The sequence below is a fragment of the Tinamus guttatus genome, unplaced genomic scaffold, assembly GCF_059628265.1.
Source record: "Tinamus guttatus ecotype Peru unplaced genomic scaffold, ASM5962826v1 Tinamus_guttatus_pri_ptg000046l, whole genome shotgun sequence".
Taxonomy (NCBI): Eukaryota; Metazoa; Chordata; class Aves; order Tinamiformes; family Tinamidae; genus Tinamus; species Tinamus guttatus.
Window position 1 is genome coordinate 1,870,505 of NW_028288580.1, and position 21,114 is coordinate 1,891,618.

Below are 21,114 nucleotides of genomic sequence, written 5' to 3' on the forward strand. Positions count from 1 at the left end.
GGTCAATTATTTACAAGAGCTCTCTCAAAATAACTAACCTGTGGTATCTGGATGTTGTCTGCTGGTCTGCTTGTAGCATCTTTATTGTACTGAGGATCAAATTCAGATGCTCCTGCCAAAACCATGATAAGCCCTGTAAAGATAATTGGATACACAGAGAAAATGTCAGCAAATTAACTGTGACACTGAGCAATTTCTTCACAAATGTCATAAAACTTATTTCCATTTTTTTCCCCTAACAATCATGATTATTCTTGTTCTCCATTTACAGGATCAGACACTACTGCTACACTGCAGAAGTGGCATAAACCAATTCTTGACAGAAGATTTTTGAGCAAGTGCATTTCTGAGAAAGACAAAGGTATTTTGTGTGCTTGCAGAGCTCAGTAAATTCCACCTACGCAGCTCCCTGAGTGTCAATTTTCATTTCTGTTCTCGGTTATTCATTTACTCTGAATGGGGCACACTGAAAAGTTCCATGAAGTACTTTCCTACTGTTTGCCACGCAACTGTGGATCGTAAGGAAAAGAAGTTTTAAGAGCATGTTTGCTTCGAAAGCTAAGAAAACATCTAGAACAAGTCTCATCATTTCCCTAGGCCAGTTTGGTTACATTCATATTTTATGACTTGTCCAGACAGAAGCCTCAGGTTTTGGCACTGGTACCTCAACACTGTGGAATCAAGAAAGCAGCCCAGTCCTCCCCGGATCAACACGTGAGTTGTCTAAGGCACCTCAATCGTGGCTCGCGTTCAGACTGCACAATAGCTCTCATGAACAACCTGACTTGCCTCTGACTCTAGGACTTCCTGAGGATTTTAAGCCTTAAATAAAGCCAACTAAAATTGGGCTTAACTTTTACCAATCTGTAGGAGAGACAAGTCTCAAATTTAGGATTCTGAGCCAGATTTAAGATGAAATAATCTCTTAATGACTCCAAGTATGAAGCAAGGAGGAAGGTTTTACCATGATCTACCTCAACTTCTCAAAAAGTTCCACCAACTCTCCCTTTTACTCCTTCACAGCTAGATGTTTAGAGGAAAAGGGAAGAGAGAAAAAAAATCCAAGGAAAAAAATAAAACAAACAGGAGAGTATGGCAAGTCTGAGAGCATGAGCTGGATCGGAATTAATCCCATGTGTGGGTGAATCTTTTTGTGCTGTGGTACTAAGGTATTTCTACACTGTTTCTTACACCTCTGAGTACCAGTAAAACATTTCTGTTCAGGAACAAAGGGATGCATCAGAAACACATGCTTCCAAAAATCCTGTGACAAATCTAAGGCAAAACACTGCAACTCAAAGTAGTTGGAGTACCTATTTAAGATAACCTTCTAGAATTTGTTTCATTTGCTTTTTAATTGTTCTGAGCATTAGATCTAGTAAAATCTAAACTACTAGCAGGCTAACCCTCAAGGGCCATCCCAACCTCCCAGCTGAAAGAACAGTTCTGCATTCGATGATACCATAGGCCAAAATAAAGCCAACATAACACATCTGCAGACTGCACCACACAAAGATTTCTAGTTTGTTTGAGTAGAGAAGAAAAATAAGTATATAGAAATTATGAAGGAGTTACAGGGAGTAACATGAAATTGATAGGGAGCAAGCTTCTTAAAAATAGCTATTACACAACAAGTAGAGAATAGAGAACAGAAAAACGGAATGGCTATCTAACTTTTGCTGATATAAAAATCTTATGTCAGCCCCTAGTAAAATCCCAAAGCCTGTTCTGTTGTGGTAACTACAAAAGAAAACACACAGAGGTTACATCCCCAGTAGACACACAGCAACTTCTGTTAGGTCAGCATCTGTTTTCCCCAACATACTACTTTTTTTTTAAACAGACATAAATATCCATTAATACTACTCCCCCATACACTCAAGTGGTCGTCTACATACTCTTCACCTACAATGAAATGAAGTCTTTTAAAAACACTCTAAGTACCAGAAATAATATTTTAATCTAACAAAGGCTGATAAAGTACTCTAAAATACTTGATTGACATTTAAAGAGGTCTTTTACTTACGTTTCATGTCCATGTTTCGCGTTTTATAGACAAAATATGTATATATTTGAGTTGTGCGAATGAGAATCTGGTCTCCACTATATCGTATTGATCGATACCACCAGGAACCCTGAGACATTTAACAAAAACAAAATTATATCAGACATAACAGGGCATTAGGACAGGTAAGGAGGACAACCTCAAATCTGTTGAAAAGCAGGTAACACAAACTTCATATAATAAAAAATCTAGACTCATCCCAACACATATTACCTGTGTTAAGGTCAAATTAATTTTAGAAAAGAGAAAAATCTTCGTCAACAAGATTTTAAAATACATTCATTTATTTGAAGGAGAGTCTGCTGCTAATTATTTTGAGAATGATTTTTAGCCTAGAGAATCCCCCTCATCCTCCAACACATGCACACAGGTGCTTTTGCTTATTTCTGGTGGTGTTTTTTTAGCGAGAGTCCTTTCTAAGCAGTAATTACTGATTGTGCAGCACAGCACTGAAATTCACTATAAACAGATTGAGACCAGAAGACCAAAGAAAGAGACATTTTTCATTAGAAGAAAACTTGCAAATAAACAAATCACATCATTAGAAAATGCTTTTCACGAGGGGCATTTAGAGGTAGTACCAACACTCTTACTGGATATTTTCAGAATTAAGTTATCCCTCAGGTCAGGCTGAAGGACTCTCATTCAGAAACACTACAGCAATTCCTTCATTAGCACTCTACCAATGACTTCAAATTATATCACTGTAAAGTCACTATACTCCACAATTTCTAAGAAAAAGAGTCTGGTTGGTCATCAAATTAATTTTTTCATTAAACTCTTCCTTGAAAAAAAATCAAGCTCAGTAATAAGACAAAATCATCCAATACACATCTCAATTCACTGTACAACCTATTATAAAGTGTAACAAACAGCCAAGATGATGTTAAATTAACAGTTGGGTATATTCCCCTAGAATAGCAAGAGCTTTGGAATTTACTCAGCTATTTGAAAAATACTGTAGGTTCAACACAAAGAAAGTTGTTGGTTTTGGTTTTTAATAGTTTTGATTTTTCTACGCACAGATGAAAACCACAAGCACAGAGGAATAAACAACTCCTTTAAAAGTTTTTCTGCAGAGGAATTCATATCATAATCCCATAGCTCTTAGATGCTTTTTTTTTTCCCCTCTCCAAACTAAGACTGGGTACTGGAAGAAAAAAGTCATGCAGATCTGGACTGGCTGCAGTTAAAGAGGCTGCTTTATCTGCTGCAGATACAAGCCTTGCCTCACATACAGAATGCTATTGCGGTCAGCGGAGGTCTAGGAAGGTCTGCACATCAATATTTTCCCCTGTCCTACATTTGGATTCAAAGGGTGGAACTAACCTTACCTTATTTTAGATGCCCATTTCAGATATAGCCTGGTAACATTTGAACTTAACTTGGGCTTCTGTATTGATTCACAAAAAAGAAATAGACCCATTAAAGGTATGAATCATATGTCTATTTTAGAATGAAATTGTAAGATAACCTGCTCCATAAAAATGACTATTCCTCTTCACTGACTATAAAGGAAATTTAGAGTGACAAGTTAGAATGCAGAAGTCTACATCTGTTACAGGGGCAAGGAGAGGCACATTTTTCCTCCACTCAAAACATTTCTTCATAACAGAAAGGATGTTTACTTTCACTCCGTCTATGATAAACCTGGTATAAATCACTGAGAGTGGACGTGTACAAAAAGATCAACACACACCAACGGAAACTTGAAAAGGAAGGAGGGAGAAGCGGGCACACTCTTTGCCCCAGATTTTAAGCTTCCCAATCAACTGCTGTTGAAATCACCTGCATTTGAAATCTGCTACACTAAATCTTCAATTGCACATGAAGACTCCCAAAAAGAAGGGACCCGCCTGGCTGAGCCTTTGCACAGAGACATAAGTGTCAAAATTTCCTTAAGTGAAAATCTTCTTCCTCAAGAGAATCAAGGCTTATCGGTGACAATTTTCTGAGCCCCTCTGCAAGCCTTAACCAAAATGCACCCTGTCACTGGAGAAGGGACATTGTTCAAAAGCAACACAGTAGAGCAAACCAGAGCCCTGAAATATCATTCACCTGGCAATTGATTCCTCAGGCAAAGGAATCTCAAGAGCAGACATTTCATAGTGCACAAAGATAATAAAAAATAGAGCCACAAGAAGAGGGGCAGCCAGCAGAAATCAAAGCAACAATTTGTTCTGCAAGCAGTAATCATTCTGGTACCACAAGTTAAAGGCATCTCAGTCTTGGGTCTAAAATAACACTACTGAATATCCTGTCAAGTTCATCACATGCAATTAATATCCATGTGATGAATGAAAGAAGGTGCAAGGCAAATTATATACACAGCCTGAAGCTTTTGTGTTATCTAGTATTTTCTGTACAGCTGTATTTCTATGAAAGCACTTCACTATTTTAGAAACTCTTCAGCAGCTACTTTTTCCACAATAAAACACCCACATTAATATTCTACCCTTTGTAAACAAGCTGTAAACAGAGTTTTCTTAGAGGAGGATTGCTCATTCTTCCTTTTCACAGAGAAATAGCTTTTATTTAATGAGCTAATACTTACCACAACAACTGGCAGAATAACCATAAATGCTAATCCATATACAAGCAAAACCTACAGAAGGGAAAAGAAAAAAAAAAAAAAAAAAAGAGAGAGAGAGAGAGAGAGACATGCTGCATCAGGCACTTTAGTTACTTGATACCATTCTTGTTTAATCTTTATTCTAAATCACAGTCAAGTAATATTACCACAAATCTACTATAAATTGCTGCAAGCTTATTGCATAGTACCTGCTGTTATTTCTGGAGAACAACTTCTCAGTATTAACATCAGGCAGGTAGGGTTCAAATACAAAACATCTGTTTGATGTGAGCAATCTTTTAAGTCTTTCATACATCATTGTGGGTGGGTTGCTTTAATTATCAGAGAGCTGGCAGCAAAAGTGTGATGCAGTGGACAGAGCTAATTACTGCCTTATAAACTAGGCAGGCATTATACTGCAGCAATATAACGCACCAGAAAGAACATTCAGCTGCCCTAGGGTCTCTAACGAGCCCAATGAAAGAACAGAAGTCCAGAAAATAGGAACGGTTGTATCTGAGCTTCCTTGCAGCAGTAAACATGCACTTCACAACATGAGCAACCTACTGCTTATTATCCTCACAGTGAAGAACTTCCAAACACATTAATGCTCTCAATAGCTTACATTGAAACTACAGTATTACTTTTGACTCGAGACTTGCTCAGAGGCACAGACCAAAGTATTACTAGCCAAAAGGCACAGATAATACTACTATGTATTGTGCAGTCAGACAACATTTTAAGGTCAATTTGAAAGTTTTACCTTAAAAATTTTAAGCCAAGTATGTTAACTCACCAAAATAGAATTTTTCTGATCCACAATCCAAGCCGGCAAAGCTATACCAAAGCTAGTAGCTGTAGGACAAAATAAAGAAATTCACTGAACTAAAGAATTAAAGTGTTAAAGAACTACTTTAAAGTTACATCAAGTCCAGCAAAAAAAAAATCATTTTTATCACTTAAGTAAAATGCTAAAAATTTAGCCAATCAAAACAAACAAAAAACAGACATGCAGTGAAATGATAGGTATAAATGTACTAAATGCACTATACACAACAAGTGGTATCCCAAAGATTTTAGTTTAACATCTCATACTGGTCTGTAAGATTTATTAATACATAAAAGAGGAGAAATTTGAGACATGGAAAAATTTATGAGTTTAGCCTACAGAGCTTTCAATAGTTTGCATATGCATAGATCAGTAAATATATGCATTGCATGATAACTGTTTTAGCAAATGAGATCTTTTTTGAGCAAATGAGAACTTTTTAAAAAAGGTGCCGAGCTGTAAATTGTAAAACACAAATTCCTCTGTTGGCTTGAATTTTTAGGGAGTTAGTAAGAAAGAAAAAGGAACACATTTCCTTTCGAAAAGAATTAGGCTGCAGAAATACAGGGCAATTCCCTACCAGAAAAAACCACAGCACGCAGATGCGAACACAGGACAGTGTTAAAACAGGTTTTCTCTTTCAAGCCAGTAACTTGAATTTTGCAAATGCCATCTGTACTAATCCTACAATCCCAGGCAGGAAAATAAATAAATAAAATAAACACAGGTTTAATGTGATTTTTATTTAGTCTTCCAGTTGGAAACTACTATATTTTGAAACTCACAGTAAAAATCTAACCAGCCCATAGTTCGAGCTTAGAAACTCAACAGCTTTCTGCCAAATGAATTTACGCTTGAAGACCTTTCCCTACCTCTAATGGCCACATAATTTTAGAAGATACTAGAAGTGTGATTGTGCTTTTTAGTTGTGGTTCTCTATCAAGTTCAGTTTCCTACTGTATTTTTGATCTTCAGGATTTTACCTTCAAACTCAAAGAAGGTACATTTTTTTTCTTCAAACTGTTTTAAGTACAGAAGTAGTTCAGTACAAACGCTTTATCTTCTGATCTGAGAATCTACTTGTCCCTCTCTATTGATGGTCACTGAACTCAGGCACTAGCAGATACCAACTGGAAATAGTCTAGTAAAACTGCCTTAAATTCTTAAAAGCATATATGCTTACTCTCCAGGTCTGCCTCCTGCTTTTAAACATTCTCCAAATGATTTTACACTCATTGTTGTACTTCCTAAAGGAGTACGTTATGCTGAAAGAATCTTCTTGCTCGCTGCCTCTAAGCTGCAGGATGATTCAGTTGGATGGAATGCTGTGGAATACTCTTTTTCCTTGCACTGGGCACTGCAGGTAGGATACATCTCACCTAACTTTAGAATAGCTCATGTAGGATGCTCATGCCAAAATACATCTCTCAAAGTCTGCCTACCCAAAAATAAGTACTACAGTAACTAGCCTGAATACAAATTTTTACATGACAGGTGTCTAAATGAAGGTAGGATGAATTTCACCAAGAAAGCTCCTCACACTTTAGCGTAGGACAGTACTACAGAGTAGAGAACAGCAGAGGGAAAAATTCAGACTTCCTCCCACCCTTCAGATAGAGCAACTATGCAGTGATAACTTGCAGTGCACTGCACCTGGAGTTAAGGTTTCAGAATAGTAGAAGACTTGCACACTAACGGTATGAACTGCTGCCCTACAGAATAACTATTTCACTTTTCCCTTTAGGAACTCAAAGAGCCCCTGGAGTGTGTGAAAGCTGTGTCTGAATACATCATACAAGGATCTTCTTGCCATTAAATTCTCATACATGTGTCCAGCTAAGCCTTCTTTTGAAGTCACAGCTTCAGGCCAGTTCAACGACACTGACCTACTGCCTAACTCAAAGCCCCACGTCCTGCCAAAACAAAGTAACTTGTGGATGTAAGACACTGTTCAGCATTCAGGAAAGCAGCAGCTTTCCTAGGATATACACATACCACACTACCATCCATATAGCTGTTTTGCTGACACTGGGATTTTTTTTTTTTTTTTCCTTCCGGGAGCAGGACAGTCTTCCTACTTGTTTAACTAGGACAGCAAGAAAAGTTAGAAACTGAAAGGAATTTCTTATGCTATAAAATGAAATGTTCAAAGAAATGAAACCACCACTTTAGTCCAGTTTTTAGCACAGTTGCCTTTCCCACCCCCCACCCCCCCAAAAGACAGTGAAAATTGTTTCTCCGAAATGTTGGTCCAGTTTTTTTATGATTTTTTTTTCCCAAATCCCCAGTTGGATGGATGTAAGAAAAAAAATTCCAGAACAGATTATGTCATGTGTCATCCTGTAACTTCACATTCGAGTTAATTCCATTTACTCTTTCTGAGCTGGCACTAATTCATTCCATGTAGATAGGCAATATTATTTTATAACTTAGTCTCTCAGACTGCATGGCAACAAAAATAGGAAACCTATGCAGACTGGTCTTACCAGATCCCAGGTGTCCTTTTGCTTGTAAAGAGTATCAGAAGCAGCTAGGAATACAAAACATTCTACCTCCAAACTAGCCTACTTAACCCACTGCCACAAAAACATTACACGAGTGACTGATGCAATTGCTAACATTAGAAAAGCACTATTAAATTTCTGTCCTAGGTTGTTTTATAGTGTGCACCATCTGCTCTACAGTAACAGGATAATTCACTTGCAGCTACTTGCCCAGGAAACAGTCTACCAGCATAGGGATAATCACCAGGATTCCTCAACATGAAGGCAGCACAGAGCTACACTCAATGCCTGCTGTTTCCTCCAAAGGAAACTTAGATGTGTATGCAGTATTTAGATTCAAATATAGCCTCACATACACCCCAAAGTGCATTTACTGCACATTACAGCTAGCAGTTTTACTTTTTACCACACATTTGTGGTATCAGATTATAGATACAGAGAAATGCATAAACCTGACAAGTTCCTGCTTTCATTCTTTAAATACTGGTGATGCTCTCTAGAAACAAACTAAAACTGGCGGAAAAGAAACAGGAAAAGAAACACTTTTCCCTCTTTCCTTTTTCTCTCTAATAAAAAATTTGACAAACTTAAAAGCAAAATCTTTCTTGACTTTTCCTTTTCCCCTCCCAGAATCCTTTTTTTTCCAGTTTCACAAGCAGAAAATTGACCTGTGTTCCTTTAAATCAGAGGAAAAAGTTGTTTCATATACACTTAAGAACCAATTGTTTCTCAGATGATCACATAGGACACAGTTTAAGGCACATATACTGAAGAATTTACCTTGCGGTCCATCTGGATTACCAAATTCTTCCCAGTTTTTTCGTGATTCTTCATCAGTTAATCTAATTTTAAGAAGAGATATTAATTCAGTATAAAAACAAAGAAATCTCTCTAGGTAATTAGTATATATAGATTTTTTTAAATGTTATATTTCTGTTTCACAGACCACTTGACAAACCATACCTATAAGTTATGTTATTGTTTGTATGAAATCTGTCTTAACAAAACAATACTGCTGTATTCCTTCAACATATACAGATAACAAAACAATTACATTCCATTTTACATGAACAGCTGTGTCTTGAAAATAAAACACTTTTCCATGACAAACTAGAATATTGCAAACCTCAAAAGACAATGCTTGAAAATGACTTTTTGCAGTGGAAGGTCAATATGCAGGACAAACTACTATGGCAGAAGCTGTTCATTCGGTCTTCTATTTCAGACTTGTAGCCTTTCTCTCCTGCCCTGAAACTACCTAGTTTTATATTTAAGAAGAGGGAAATAAACAAATGAAAAGATACTACCTCTTAAATCTTACAGTTTCTAAATCTGTTCTGTACTGACAGCTTCTTGGCACTGTTCTTCACTGCTTACACCACCTCACACAGAATCCCTTTGTAGCATCAAGGAAGAATGATGCTTTTGAAAACAAAACACCCCATACTCATTACAGAGAAAATCTTGTGTCACAGAAGAGGCCCAGTGGTCACCTGAACTGTATCTTTACCAAGCAGACTTGTCATTTGGGTAGGTTTTTATATTCTAAAAATTAATTTTAAAACTGCGCAGAGGAGTCTGGTGTTGGCTCTCCTTCTCACCCCACTCCAGGCAAGTAATTCAAACAGTCAGTAAGGTCAATCGCATAGACAACTGACTTTGAATCTTGGGTGTTTTTGTTTGTTGTTGTTGTTGAAGTGTACCAACAGTTTTTAAAAGGAACCAAAATAAAATGATTCCTAATATTGCACATCAACTCTCAGATCTGTGAAAAGCTGTAAGCAGAGATATAACTGAAACACTACTCCAAAGGCAAAACAGGATTCAGCCATAAAGAACTACACAGATAATCTGAAACTATCACCAAGTCAAAGAAAAGATCAAAGATCATGACAAATTTGAATGGGAAGAGACATGGAGGAGCTGAGAGCAAAAATGAAACATCTGTTACTAGATGAAAACAGAACTGAAATAATTTACCTGCCTCTTCAACTTTATCACCATATGCAACGGGTCGCACACTCATGCTCTAAGCAACGCTTTCAGAACTGCCGTAAGGGGGATGTTGCTCCAACACTGCAAACACCTGTTCTGCTCTCATCTTTAAGATACTAGGAAGTATCACTGGAAGCACTTTTCTCTGACTCATACAGAAGTTTAATAAAAGTAGTAACTTTTTAGAGCATTTTGAGAGTGGTAAAACAATTGAATTATCCTCCCCAACCTGTACACTCAACAAGTATCTACTGTATCGAGAGGAGTTCTAATGTTCATTATGGACCTGAAGTTTCCCTGACTGCTTAGGTCCCCCCTACCATTACCCTAAAGACTTCCCACCCCACAATAGCAAGTTCTTGTTTTTTTGCTGACAAAAAACTTACGCTGCATAAGCTTTAGCAATCCTCATAAACATAACTTCATCTCCTCCTTTATCTGGATGGTATTTTAGTGACAGTGCACGGTACTGTTTCTTAATTTCAGATATACTTGCTCCCTTAAAAACAAAACAAAAACTTTGTGTTATTAACAAATACCTTAAAGTGAATCTCTTCTACTATGCCCATATTCTACAGCACATCATGTAGTATTTCTCTGAACCATCACACTTGAACAGTTGTTGTAGTATGACATGATCATGAAACTGCACATGCATTTCATATTGAACAGCAGGATGCCCTGACACATAAGAATATCTCTGACTAGAGCTATCTTGCCCATAAATTATTTCAAGCTTACTGAATAAAGGGAACCCCTTATATCTAAGCTTGAGAAAAAGACAGATGTTACAGAAGGTCACTCAAAAAAACTCCCCAAACGCTACCACAAGCACAGGTAAAGTTTTCCTAGCAAGTTATTGGGCGAGTTTCACAGATCCATTACCAAAGGACTTTTCAACATTTTGGCAATACAGAAGTCTAGAAAGCTGGCCTTAAGTGCATAATAAACACACAAGAAGTTATTTATAAATTATGTTGCTATTCTAATAAATCTAGGCCAGGAATTAAATTACTCTTCAGTGTTACTTGCTGTGTTACCTTAATTTAAATCTCTTTTTACCCATTGTATCTATTATTTTACAGCACTGTTTTTTAAACATGATTCAATGCTCGGGATGAATTTACACCACAAAAAAAACAAAAATCAAACTTTGATGCAATCATTTCAAGACTGTCTGAGATATGTCCTATGGGAAAGGATAGAAAGTCTCTCTGCACTAACTGAGGGAAAAAAAAAATCACAACATCACAGTAAGACCCCAAAATAAAAATTTCCACCTCGCTATATTAACAAAGTCATTAGAATTTTGATTTTGACAGAGTTAGGTACATGCAAGAGCATCTAACTATGGCTTTTGCGATATGCAGCAGCAGCAACTTTCAGATGACAAAAAATAAGAAAACCACTTGGTATATTGATTGAATTTAGTTTACACTGATTATACGAGGGTTGTTTAAAGGGCAAGTCCTAAATTTGTCATATATACATAGAAAGATAGTCAAAGAATTACAGATTAGTAAAAGATGTTATTACTTACAGGATCCAAATGCAAAACCTCGTAAGGGTTGTATTCTTGATACTCTCGGTCTGTTTTGGAAACCTTGTATGCAAGAAACAAAAATAATGCCCATCCAGCAAGGAGGATTATTTTCCTGTTAAAAATAATAATAATAAATGCACAAACCACACACATATACTTCTGTATGTATCAGATTAAGCCATTTGTTAGCTACCTTAGAGGAAAAAAAAAAAAGGTAATATTAAATCACATGAGTGTTTTACAGCCTCTAACACAGATGAGACAGCTGACATGATTCCTAATTAATTCTTTTAACCAGGCAAACCATTATCAGCAAGGACTCTTTACTTCCTTAACTATCTGTCCTTACTAGGTATGCAGTAGCATTTCTTATTTCTGAAGAATGATTTTAATTTAATCTACACAAAGGCGTCATTACAAAACAAAAACAAAAAAGAGCGATAAGAACAATAAGTAACAGAGAAACATACTTTGGTGGCAGGAGTTGATTACTAATAGAGATTTAAATATATACGTTTTCATATTTAAATCCAAGGGTATCACTAACACCACTAATTTCAGTTAAAAAGTGAGCAGTTTTTTTTTGAAATAAATTAGCTGTTTACATAATTATTAGTGCTGAAGTTCACTGACTTCATTTAGCAGGTATTTCATAAGTTGAAAATATGCACTCATTGGTATTTCAAGCCCTGTTACAGATTGTAAATGTTTCCTCAAAGATATGAAAACCAGTATTGTATGCTGCTTTGACTGCAAAAAAATATATTTTTATAAAGATAAAAGTGTAATAACTGCTCACATGAGAAAAGACATGGAAATGAAACATACTTACTTTACTGTGGGAATTATGTTTTGCTGTGGTTTCAACAGTCGCAAGCGATACCACAGGCATCTTCCATATACGTTTCTTATATTCTTTAATCGAATTTGCTCTGTAAAAATGACAAAAAGAGATTGTTTGACTAATCTGACCAAAACAAACAAAAAAACAGAATGACAAACGTGCTCACTTCACCCCAGCATAGGTAGTGTACAAGGTCAGTTTGAGGGCCAATACAAGTTGCAGAATTACAGGAGTAAAGAATGTTTTTCAGCTGTTTGAGCGATGCCGTGTGTTCTACAACCATAAGAAGTTTGTCCACATTATTCTGCACTATCTAGAAGGAATCAATTATCTTTGCTACATCATTTGTGAATCCAGTCTTTGTTTGTCTAATACGCAACCGTAAAATTTACTTTCGACATTTTATAGCCAAGACCAACGTAATCTTGCTCAGAGAAATCTTTCACACAAAAAAAAACATGGTGGAAAGAGAGCAATAACTGTTAGGAGTTTCAGTGCTAATGTCATAAAGTTGCTTCTAAGTAACACATCCATTTGGATAAGTAAATCCCTGCAGTGGCCTGCTACACTTCTGAAGCGAGGAGGTCACTAACTACCTTATGTGAACAAAAATAGAGCCACTCGGTCATTTTTGGACTTAAGGAGAACGAAGAGAAAAATCCTTAACCTATCTCAATACGTTTAGTGTTGTCAGTGAACATAAACAGCCTAAATATGCCATTTTAATATAAATATTTTGAATGATCTGAGTGAACAATTTTGATCTAAAACAACCTGCTAGAAAAAAAAGCTTATTTCTGAACTCTTCACTTTTAACAAAGTGATGACCTGGACTTAACTAAAGCAGCAATGGCGATGCATAGAAATACTGTTCTTTGCCAAGTTTTTGAAAGGTTATTGTGAAAAATGAGTTATTCTAAAGATTTCTGTAAGGACAAGATACACAATAATTTAACTGAAGTTGCAAACGTGCAATTGCCATAAATATCTAGCAGCTTCAGCCCTTAGACACTGAACTACCTGAGGCCAGAAAACCATGAGCATGAACGGCAATATTTAGCATCAGATGAACCAGGAATTTAGGCTTCGTCTGGATCAGATGTGGGCATAGGACTGCATTGTCAATCCATGCTGATTTGACAGAAGGAACACAGGGGAACACAGATGATACCTGAGCAGCCACAGACTAGTAAAGCAGACAAAAAATAAAGTTTGCAAGGACCAATAATGCTGAATAGAACAAATTCAACAGCTTACTCTGAACTATTTAATTCTAAGGAGTGCATCTTCCTGAAACCTCAAATGATGTGAAGCTGCATAATGCAATTCTTCTGAATCTTTAACAGTGTGAAGCTGGGGTATCACATTGATTTTCTGAAGACTATTTTATTATGCCTATCACCCTCAAAGAGGCAGAGACGCAGGTAGAGGGAATAATTCAGTTCCTTGCATGCAATTCAATTCATACGGGGCTTCAAAATAAGACTCCAATCTTGTCTCAAATTCTTGTGTAACAAGTAGGGTTCTCTTGCTCTGCAGGAATTATTTACATACTTAAAAATAGGTATTATATGTGAAACTCCATAATCAAAAATTATATGAATAGTGTTTAAGTGAGTGCACACTTAATATCATCTTGTTGTTGTGCAAGAATTTTGAATGCAGTGAGAAGGAAAACTACGTAGGCAATGAAAACAGGGTTAAAATGAAATAGTGACTCCCTAATAGATTGCACCAAACTGATTTGGCATGTTTTTCCTCTTCAAATGAAAATTATTGGAGATCAATACTGTTTCAGTAATGGATCCAACACAAGGAGGAATGAGCTAATTTTCACTTAAAATTAAACTAGAAGTTTTTGATGCAAAGCTAAGAAGCATTACCAGCACACAGAACTGTCATACCATAAAAGCTGATGGCCTTATAATCTGGACAGCAAATTATGTTAAATAATGCAAGACCATGCACTGGGAACTAAAGAATTTTGCTACAGGAACAAGGAGGAAAATGTTCAGGGGATTCCAAGCAGCCGCTGGACAACTAGGAGTCAGAATGTCAAGTTTTTATGAAAGTCACCTGTGATCCTCAAATAAATCAGACAGGATAAACCTAAAAGGATACAGATGTTCTGGATGTGAAGCACACATGTCTCATTTCGAATATTGTCTATCAGTGCGCTGTGCTACAGTACAGCAAGAGGAAGTCAATTGTTCAGGTCAACCACATTGAATCAGCTACGTGAGCTGACATTACGTGAGCACAAATGTGGGGCTATTTTGAAACTATTTAAAGTATGTTGCTTGGAGAAACACCTGAAATTATTGCGGAAACGGATTGGCAATGTGCCTGGGGAAATGGAAGGTGACTAAGAATTTGGAAGGAGCTCAGAGGACTTGGTTTACTTAATCCTATAAAACTCAGCCGAACAGGATATGACTCCCTTCAGTGTTTTTGCTAGCCTGCTTTTAACAAGATGCTTCATCCTGTCTTTAGAAGTGCGTGCCATGCTGTGCGCTGTGACACAGTGCCCTACTTCTGAAATCCGCCTGCTGCCCAGCCCTGACAAGGACCACATAATCCTCTCTTAGAGGTCTACATCCTCGCTGCAAGATCGGCCAATACCTTCACCTTGTTTTGCCAAAAAGCTTCCAAAAGGCCTTCAAGGGGAGACACCAAGGAGGAAGAAAGATTCTGCAAGCTAAAAAAAGAGTTGGTAGGTTAAATACAACTGACCATGCTGGCGAGGGTGCGGGGGGCAGGGCTAGAAACTAAAGGTGTTTTATTATAAGCAGAAAAGTGAGGTTTTGGAACAGCCTTCAGGTAACAGCTTGCAGAAGGAGCATTTTGGGAACAGTCAGGAAAGTAGCACAGGAGAAAAAAAAAAAAAAAAGAGAGAGATAAGTGGCATGAGCAGAAATTAAGCCTTCTGGATAAGTAAATATGACACACACAAGTTAGCTAAAGAGTTCCTGGCAGTGATACCTTGGGACAGCAGTGCTATGGAGCAGACACTTCCAGATTAATAGAGAATTAATGTTATCTTGTATATTTTATAATGTTAAGAAGCCACAGCGTTTTAAACATGCATACGAACAACCCCAAATCAAATCTAATTACAATTGACTAAACCATATCAAAGGAAAAAAAAAAAAAGGCACTTCAAAAAAACACTTCAGTCTTGGGATTGCAATGGTCTTATTTAATTATCAAGCCCAAAAAGCAAGAGAGCGTTAAGAAGATAAATGACAGTATATGGTTATCTGTCTGGAACATGGAGAGAGAAAGTCAGATCCTTCCCAAATTGAAGCTAAAGTCTAGACTTACTCAAATTATTGGAAGCTGTCCCGAGGCACTTCCTCTGTCATAATTCATCATTAATGCATGTATCTCATAACTTGTGGAATTCAAGAACAGGCAGCTACTTGGGAGAAGAGAGAGGGTGTACGAACAGCAGCAGTCCTAACTGAGACAGAAAGCTGCTGGTGAAACATCACCTGAATAAAGAAACAAAGTGCTACATTTCTGCTGCCTTCAGGAAAAAGAGACTTCCTGTTTATTTACAGACAACATATGCAATTGTACCAAAGAAAATACTTATCACGTTAGGATAAGACTGGTTGCACAAGAAAAAAAAAAAAATCTGGCAAGCATCTGAATACTGGATAATTACTGTGGCAGCAAATGTGTTCCTAATGAACAAGTTGTGAATAAATCAGGACTTTCTTCCTTTGCCTTCCCCTCCTGAGGGCCCTTCTACACAAATGGTTTTGCCAGGCTACAGAATTGGCATTCTGCCCTTGCAATATCCTGCAGACTCTGAGAAAGCAGGAAAAAATACATTTATCTGCAAAGGCTTACCCTGAACAGCCATGTAAAAGGGATGGTATCTTATTTGGATTTCAGCACTTGTATCCTTGCTCTGCCAGGAAAAGAGGTTCAGAGTCAAAAAGCAGATAAAAGTTTTCTGTTTCTTCTCACAGAAGAGCATGGCTCTGCTTTACAGCATTAAGAGCCCTTCATACGCTGTCCTTTGATAGGAGCTTAGAGGGAAGACGCAGAGTTCCTGTGGTCAAAATGACTTCTTGCTTGATGGATAAAACCTTTCACAATATTGCAACTCTCCTACCATTCTTCAAACAGGTATTAGACAGCGTTGAAAAGCAAAGATGCAAGCCCATCCTTGGGCTTCTGAACTGACCTCAGAGAGGTTTTGAGACCTCAGCCTCTCCGAGCAACCTGATCCAGTATCTGACCATGTAACCATGACACAATGGCTCAGGAACTCAGATTACACACAATTTGTGGCTTACAACTCAGCCATCTCCTACATAGATTTGTTTTGGATGTTGCTACACACACCACTTCTTGCACACCTTTTCCTCCACTCTCATACAAGAAATTCTCAAAAGAGAAAAACATAAAGCCCTCACAGAACGCAGCAACTGCACGCTATTTTACCGCAATTCACATGTCAAAAACACTAGCAATCAGTAACAAAGCAGACATACCTCTGTCAACCTGATTAAGGCAAGCAGCATGGATACTGCTAGGCAGCTCAGGAGCGCAAGCACTTTTTTGATAGAAAAATCTGTGACATGCATGCCAGCATCACTTCACGAAACACAGTAAAAACAGGGCCATGAAAAGAATGCCCTTATGTGGGCAGGACCAGGTAACTGTTTTGCCTGTTTTGAAGGTACAGGAGGCTCTATTTTATTAAAAACTATAGCGCCCAGACTAAGACGCCAAAAGTGTTTTCCAATTTTTATGTCTATTGCTGTAAAAACTGTCACCGTCACCAAAATTTATTTACAAACATATCATGTCCAAGTTTGCCTATTCACTGAAATATGCATAGCTGAATACCTGACCAGAGCTGTCTCCAAACAAATTTCCTCTATCCAGTAAATATTCATGGCAATATTTGATTCAAAAGTGTTGTGTAACACATTGCTCTTCAGGATTTCAAGGAGTTCACAAACTCCAGATGTCCTAGACTGTTACCTAACTAGATTATTTTTTGCACTACATTGCTTACAAGTTCATAGTGGGACCTTACAAACAGTTTTACTACCAAAGCCAAATGGAATCTAGGAATAGTTTAAAAAAAACTTATCATTTTAATATGGAGGGATGTCTGCCTAAGTCAAGGCTATCAAATTAAGATAAAACCCAGAACAGTGCTGGGCTCCAAGACTTACATATACTTAATTATTAGCTTTATTTTACTGATGGGGGAGCATGGGCAAGGAAGGCACAAAACATTCAAGCCAAAACAGATTTACCACTGGTCTGTATTAAATATTGTTTTGATACACACCTTGAAAAAACTACAATGTGGAACAGAAGTAGAGGACACAAGGATAAGTACCATAAATCTTGATGGAATCAGTGAGGTTTTGGTAAACAGAACTTGGACTTTATAAACTGAGACTTCTCAAGAGGGTAAGCCCATGGAAAAGGACATTTCAGTGATACTGATTTGGGTTTCCAAAATGCTTTTGAAAGGTTCCTTTTCAAAATTTTTGGGGAAACAAAATATCTATGGAACAAGATGGAGGATTCTCACAAACATTTATGCCAGAAGAAAGTTTGTAGCAGAAGGAAACCACCCGTGGAGTTCTGTAGGAATCTGCATTAGAACTACATTACTCAGCTTTACGACTAAACAGCTTTGAAAAAGAGATAAGCGGTGAAATTAAACTCGTGTGGCATCCTGAAGATGGTAAGATGAAGTGCATAAGAATCATACACACTCAAGATCAAGCAACTGGAATGGCATATTATATAAAGTGTATGAAAACACATGTAAAAGCAAATAGCATCAGAGACAACCCTGATTTCTCATATAAAAAGAGAGGCTTTGAGTTGGCCACTATCCCTCAGGAATAAGACCTTGGAGCTAAAGAGAACCAGCCCCGACTGAACGCTCTGTAGAAATAAAAGCAAAACAAGTGCTAAGAACTGCAAGGAAAGAAAGGAAATCACTATATCACCACAAAGGCCTAAGACTTGTACAACTTGAACAGGATATACAGCCCTTACCCCTCCAGAGAGAGGTGACCAAAATTGGAAAACACTCAAGGTCAGCAAGGGCCATCAAGAATATAAGGTGGTTTATGTTGCAAAGATAACCTGCAACTCTTCAACCTGGAGGAGAAAGGATTTCGGGGAGAGATGATGTAAAGCTATTAAAAATGTAAGCGACAGGAGGGGTAGGATTGAGTACGTACTGCCTCTTTCCATACCAGGAAGAACCACCATCAAATAAAATCAGAAGCAGACGCAAGACAAAAGTGGTTTCTCGCACAGCATGCATTTGAGCTGGTGAACTCCTTGCCACAGGATAGCGTAGATGGAATGTTAGAACAAAGTCCCTGAACTGAGACTCTGGACTCTGAGACAATGGGCCGGGGGGAAGGGAGGAAACACTGCCTAAAACAGCATTCCTTCAGACAATGGGCTTTATTTAAAAGATATAGATGCACATATATATATATGTCAATGTTGTAATAACTTTGAATGTCTCTTTTTGAACGGTATTAAGAGATAATAATACAGCTCAGAGGGGAACACAACTAGAGGTTCTCACCTCTTTCTCAGCAATATTATGAAGTCTTGACAGAGGCAATACAACGAAGACTACATTGCACATCTTTAGAACTGTTTTTCCATCATTACGGTGATCTGCACAAGAGCTGAAGGGAAAAATATACTCATGCCCAATTATGGATTCCAATTGCTTTTATGAATACTATCTATCCCATAAAAATGAAGAAGCTCTTTATTTTGTTACCAGAAATGATAATGAAAAATTGTTTGGAAAGGTAAGGAGCTGAATATGAAGTGAGGTCCTGAATATACCAGAAGAGATTCTACAGAATATAGAATTCTGTAGAATTTAATGGAATAACTTCTATTTAAAAGAATACAAAAGAGCAAAATACATAGTACAACTGTTTTAACAAGTTACATACCAATGTTTAAATTATATATATATATATATTTTCATGTATTTGCAATGAGATGAAACTCCTGTTATAGCTTGATTTTCTTTATCTTGCTACAAAAGCTCTTCAGAATTAAACATTCTGGACAGCCTTTATGATACTCAAATAATATCTAATACAGCATTATTAACTTACATAATAGCTAGAAAGCTATCATGCAACCAATAACATAACAATACTTCAAAAAAACTCCACAAAAACATGTCTTTTATCCAAATAAAAGCTGTTTAGATAGCTTTGTTTTAAAAATGCATTTGAAAGCATTTAAATGCATTTTTCTTTCAACTTTGAGGGGAGAAAAAAAAATCAATGTATGTAATAATCCTTTCTAAATGTAAGCTAAGTTTCAGTGACACTGCACAGCCTCAGTTCCCTGGCACAGTGCCCAAAGGTTAGATGAACAGGAAAGAGTGAGCACACATGAGGGCACAGAAAGCTTTCATTCTCAGCTATCAAGTTTTCACACCAGGCCTCTCTCTGCCCTGCGCAAGCACGGTGTCCTCGGCTTTCATCCTGTATTTGACCGGGAGCGCAACGCTGCCAAACAGCAAGATGCCGTGAAACGCTTCAGAGAGGAGGTTAATGAGATTTCAGCGAGCTGGGAGCAAGGAGAGGGAGCCCAGTGAGTTCCAGGCAAGTCACTCCCACCAATCCTATTTTGCTGGCAGATTAGAAGCAGCCCAAAAGAATCTGACCCTGGAGTAGGGCGGCTGTATGAGGCACCACTGGACCTCTTCATTTTTACAGGACAGATAGCATTCATCTACAGATGAAAAACACATCACATCATAAACACACAAAATTGCAACAATACTTAAATACATTTGTGTTTTCACTACTACATGCTGACAGATATCCATTAAAGGGGAAAGATTCCCCATACAGTAAACTTTTAAAGAATGTCTAATCTCTCATTCAAGATTTTGAACATGTCAAATATTACCTACACATATAGGTAGAGTTTGTAGAAACAGGAGTTTCCAACTGCTTACGTGGCTTCAAGAAGCAGGACACCTTCCAGGATTAGGAGGGAAGAGCCCCCTTTCGCTTTCTCTAAGTATTTCTTTGTGTCAGCTGAATATTCTTCAAGCAAACTTTAGGTGCATTCCAAAAAAACAGATACATTTGAGGACAGAGGCTGCAGGGTGAGAAGGTTAGCAAGAGTGCAGTCTTAAGCACGAGCACATGGCTCTTGGGAGCACAGAGGGGTGGGAATAAAACAAAAATAAAACAAAAATAAAACAAAAATAAAACAAAAATAAAACAAAAATAAAACAAAAATAAAACAAAAATAAAACAAAAATAAAACAAAAATAAAACAAAAATAAAACAAAAATAAAACAAAAATAAAACAAAAATAAAACAATCGTCATACACATTTTAAGGATTGCTATTACAGTGAAAGTAAACTCAATGGCTTTACCTACTTTATGTGAATACATTTACTTTTTTGCCAGATAGGAAAAGATGGCAGCTTGGGTTTTTTTTGTTTGTTTGTTTGTTTGTTTTGTCATTACCAGGGCAAGTTTTCAGTTCTTCCCACATCAGTAAATTGTATCTCCATTCTAAGTTAAAAAGCTCCTACAATCTCTTTTCTCTCATAGATGAGACCGCAAGAGAAAACTTTTATTAGCCCTAATCTCTGCACTCACAAAGCTATTATTCTTTGGGGCATTTGAATCATTTTCAACATCTTGTTTTGTTCAAGTTAATGCAAAAGGCTCAGAAGAGAAACCTTATTTTTCCACCAGC

At 37.3% G+C, this 21,114-nt stretch overlaps 1 protein-coding gene across 1 annotated transcript in view; it reads right to left on the minus strand.

The window, feature by feature from the left end:
* SEC63 (SEC63 protein translocation regulator) overlaps window positions 1-21,114 on the minus strand; it is a 46,419-nt gene that overhangs the window by 21,040 nt on the left and 4,265 nt on the right. The window contains exons 2-9 of the mRNA XM_088538378.1: window positions 12,341-12,440; window positions 11,506-11,620; window positions 10,352-10,464; window positions 8,751-8,812; window positions 5,434-5,492; window positions 4,620-4,670; window positions 2,027-2,135; window positions 39-133 (exon numbers count right to left, since the gene is read on the minus strand). Coding sequence (XP_088394504.1) covers window positions 39-133; window positions 2,027-2,135; window positions 4,620-4,670; window positions 5,434-5,492; window positions 8,751-8,812; window positions 10,352-10,464; window positions 11,506-11,620; window positions 12,341-12,440 — 704 coding nt within the window. The remainder of the gene's footprint in view (window positions 1-38; window positions 134-2,026; window positions 2,136-4,619; window positions 4,671-5,433; window positions 5,493-8,750; window positions 8,813-10,351; window positions 10,465-11,505; window positions 11,621-12,340; window positions 12,441-21,114) is intronic.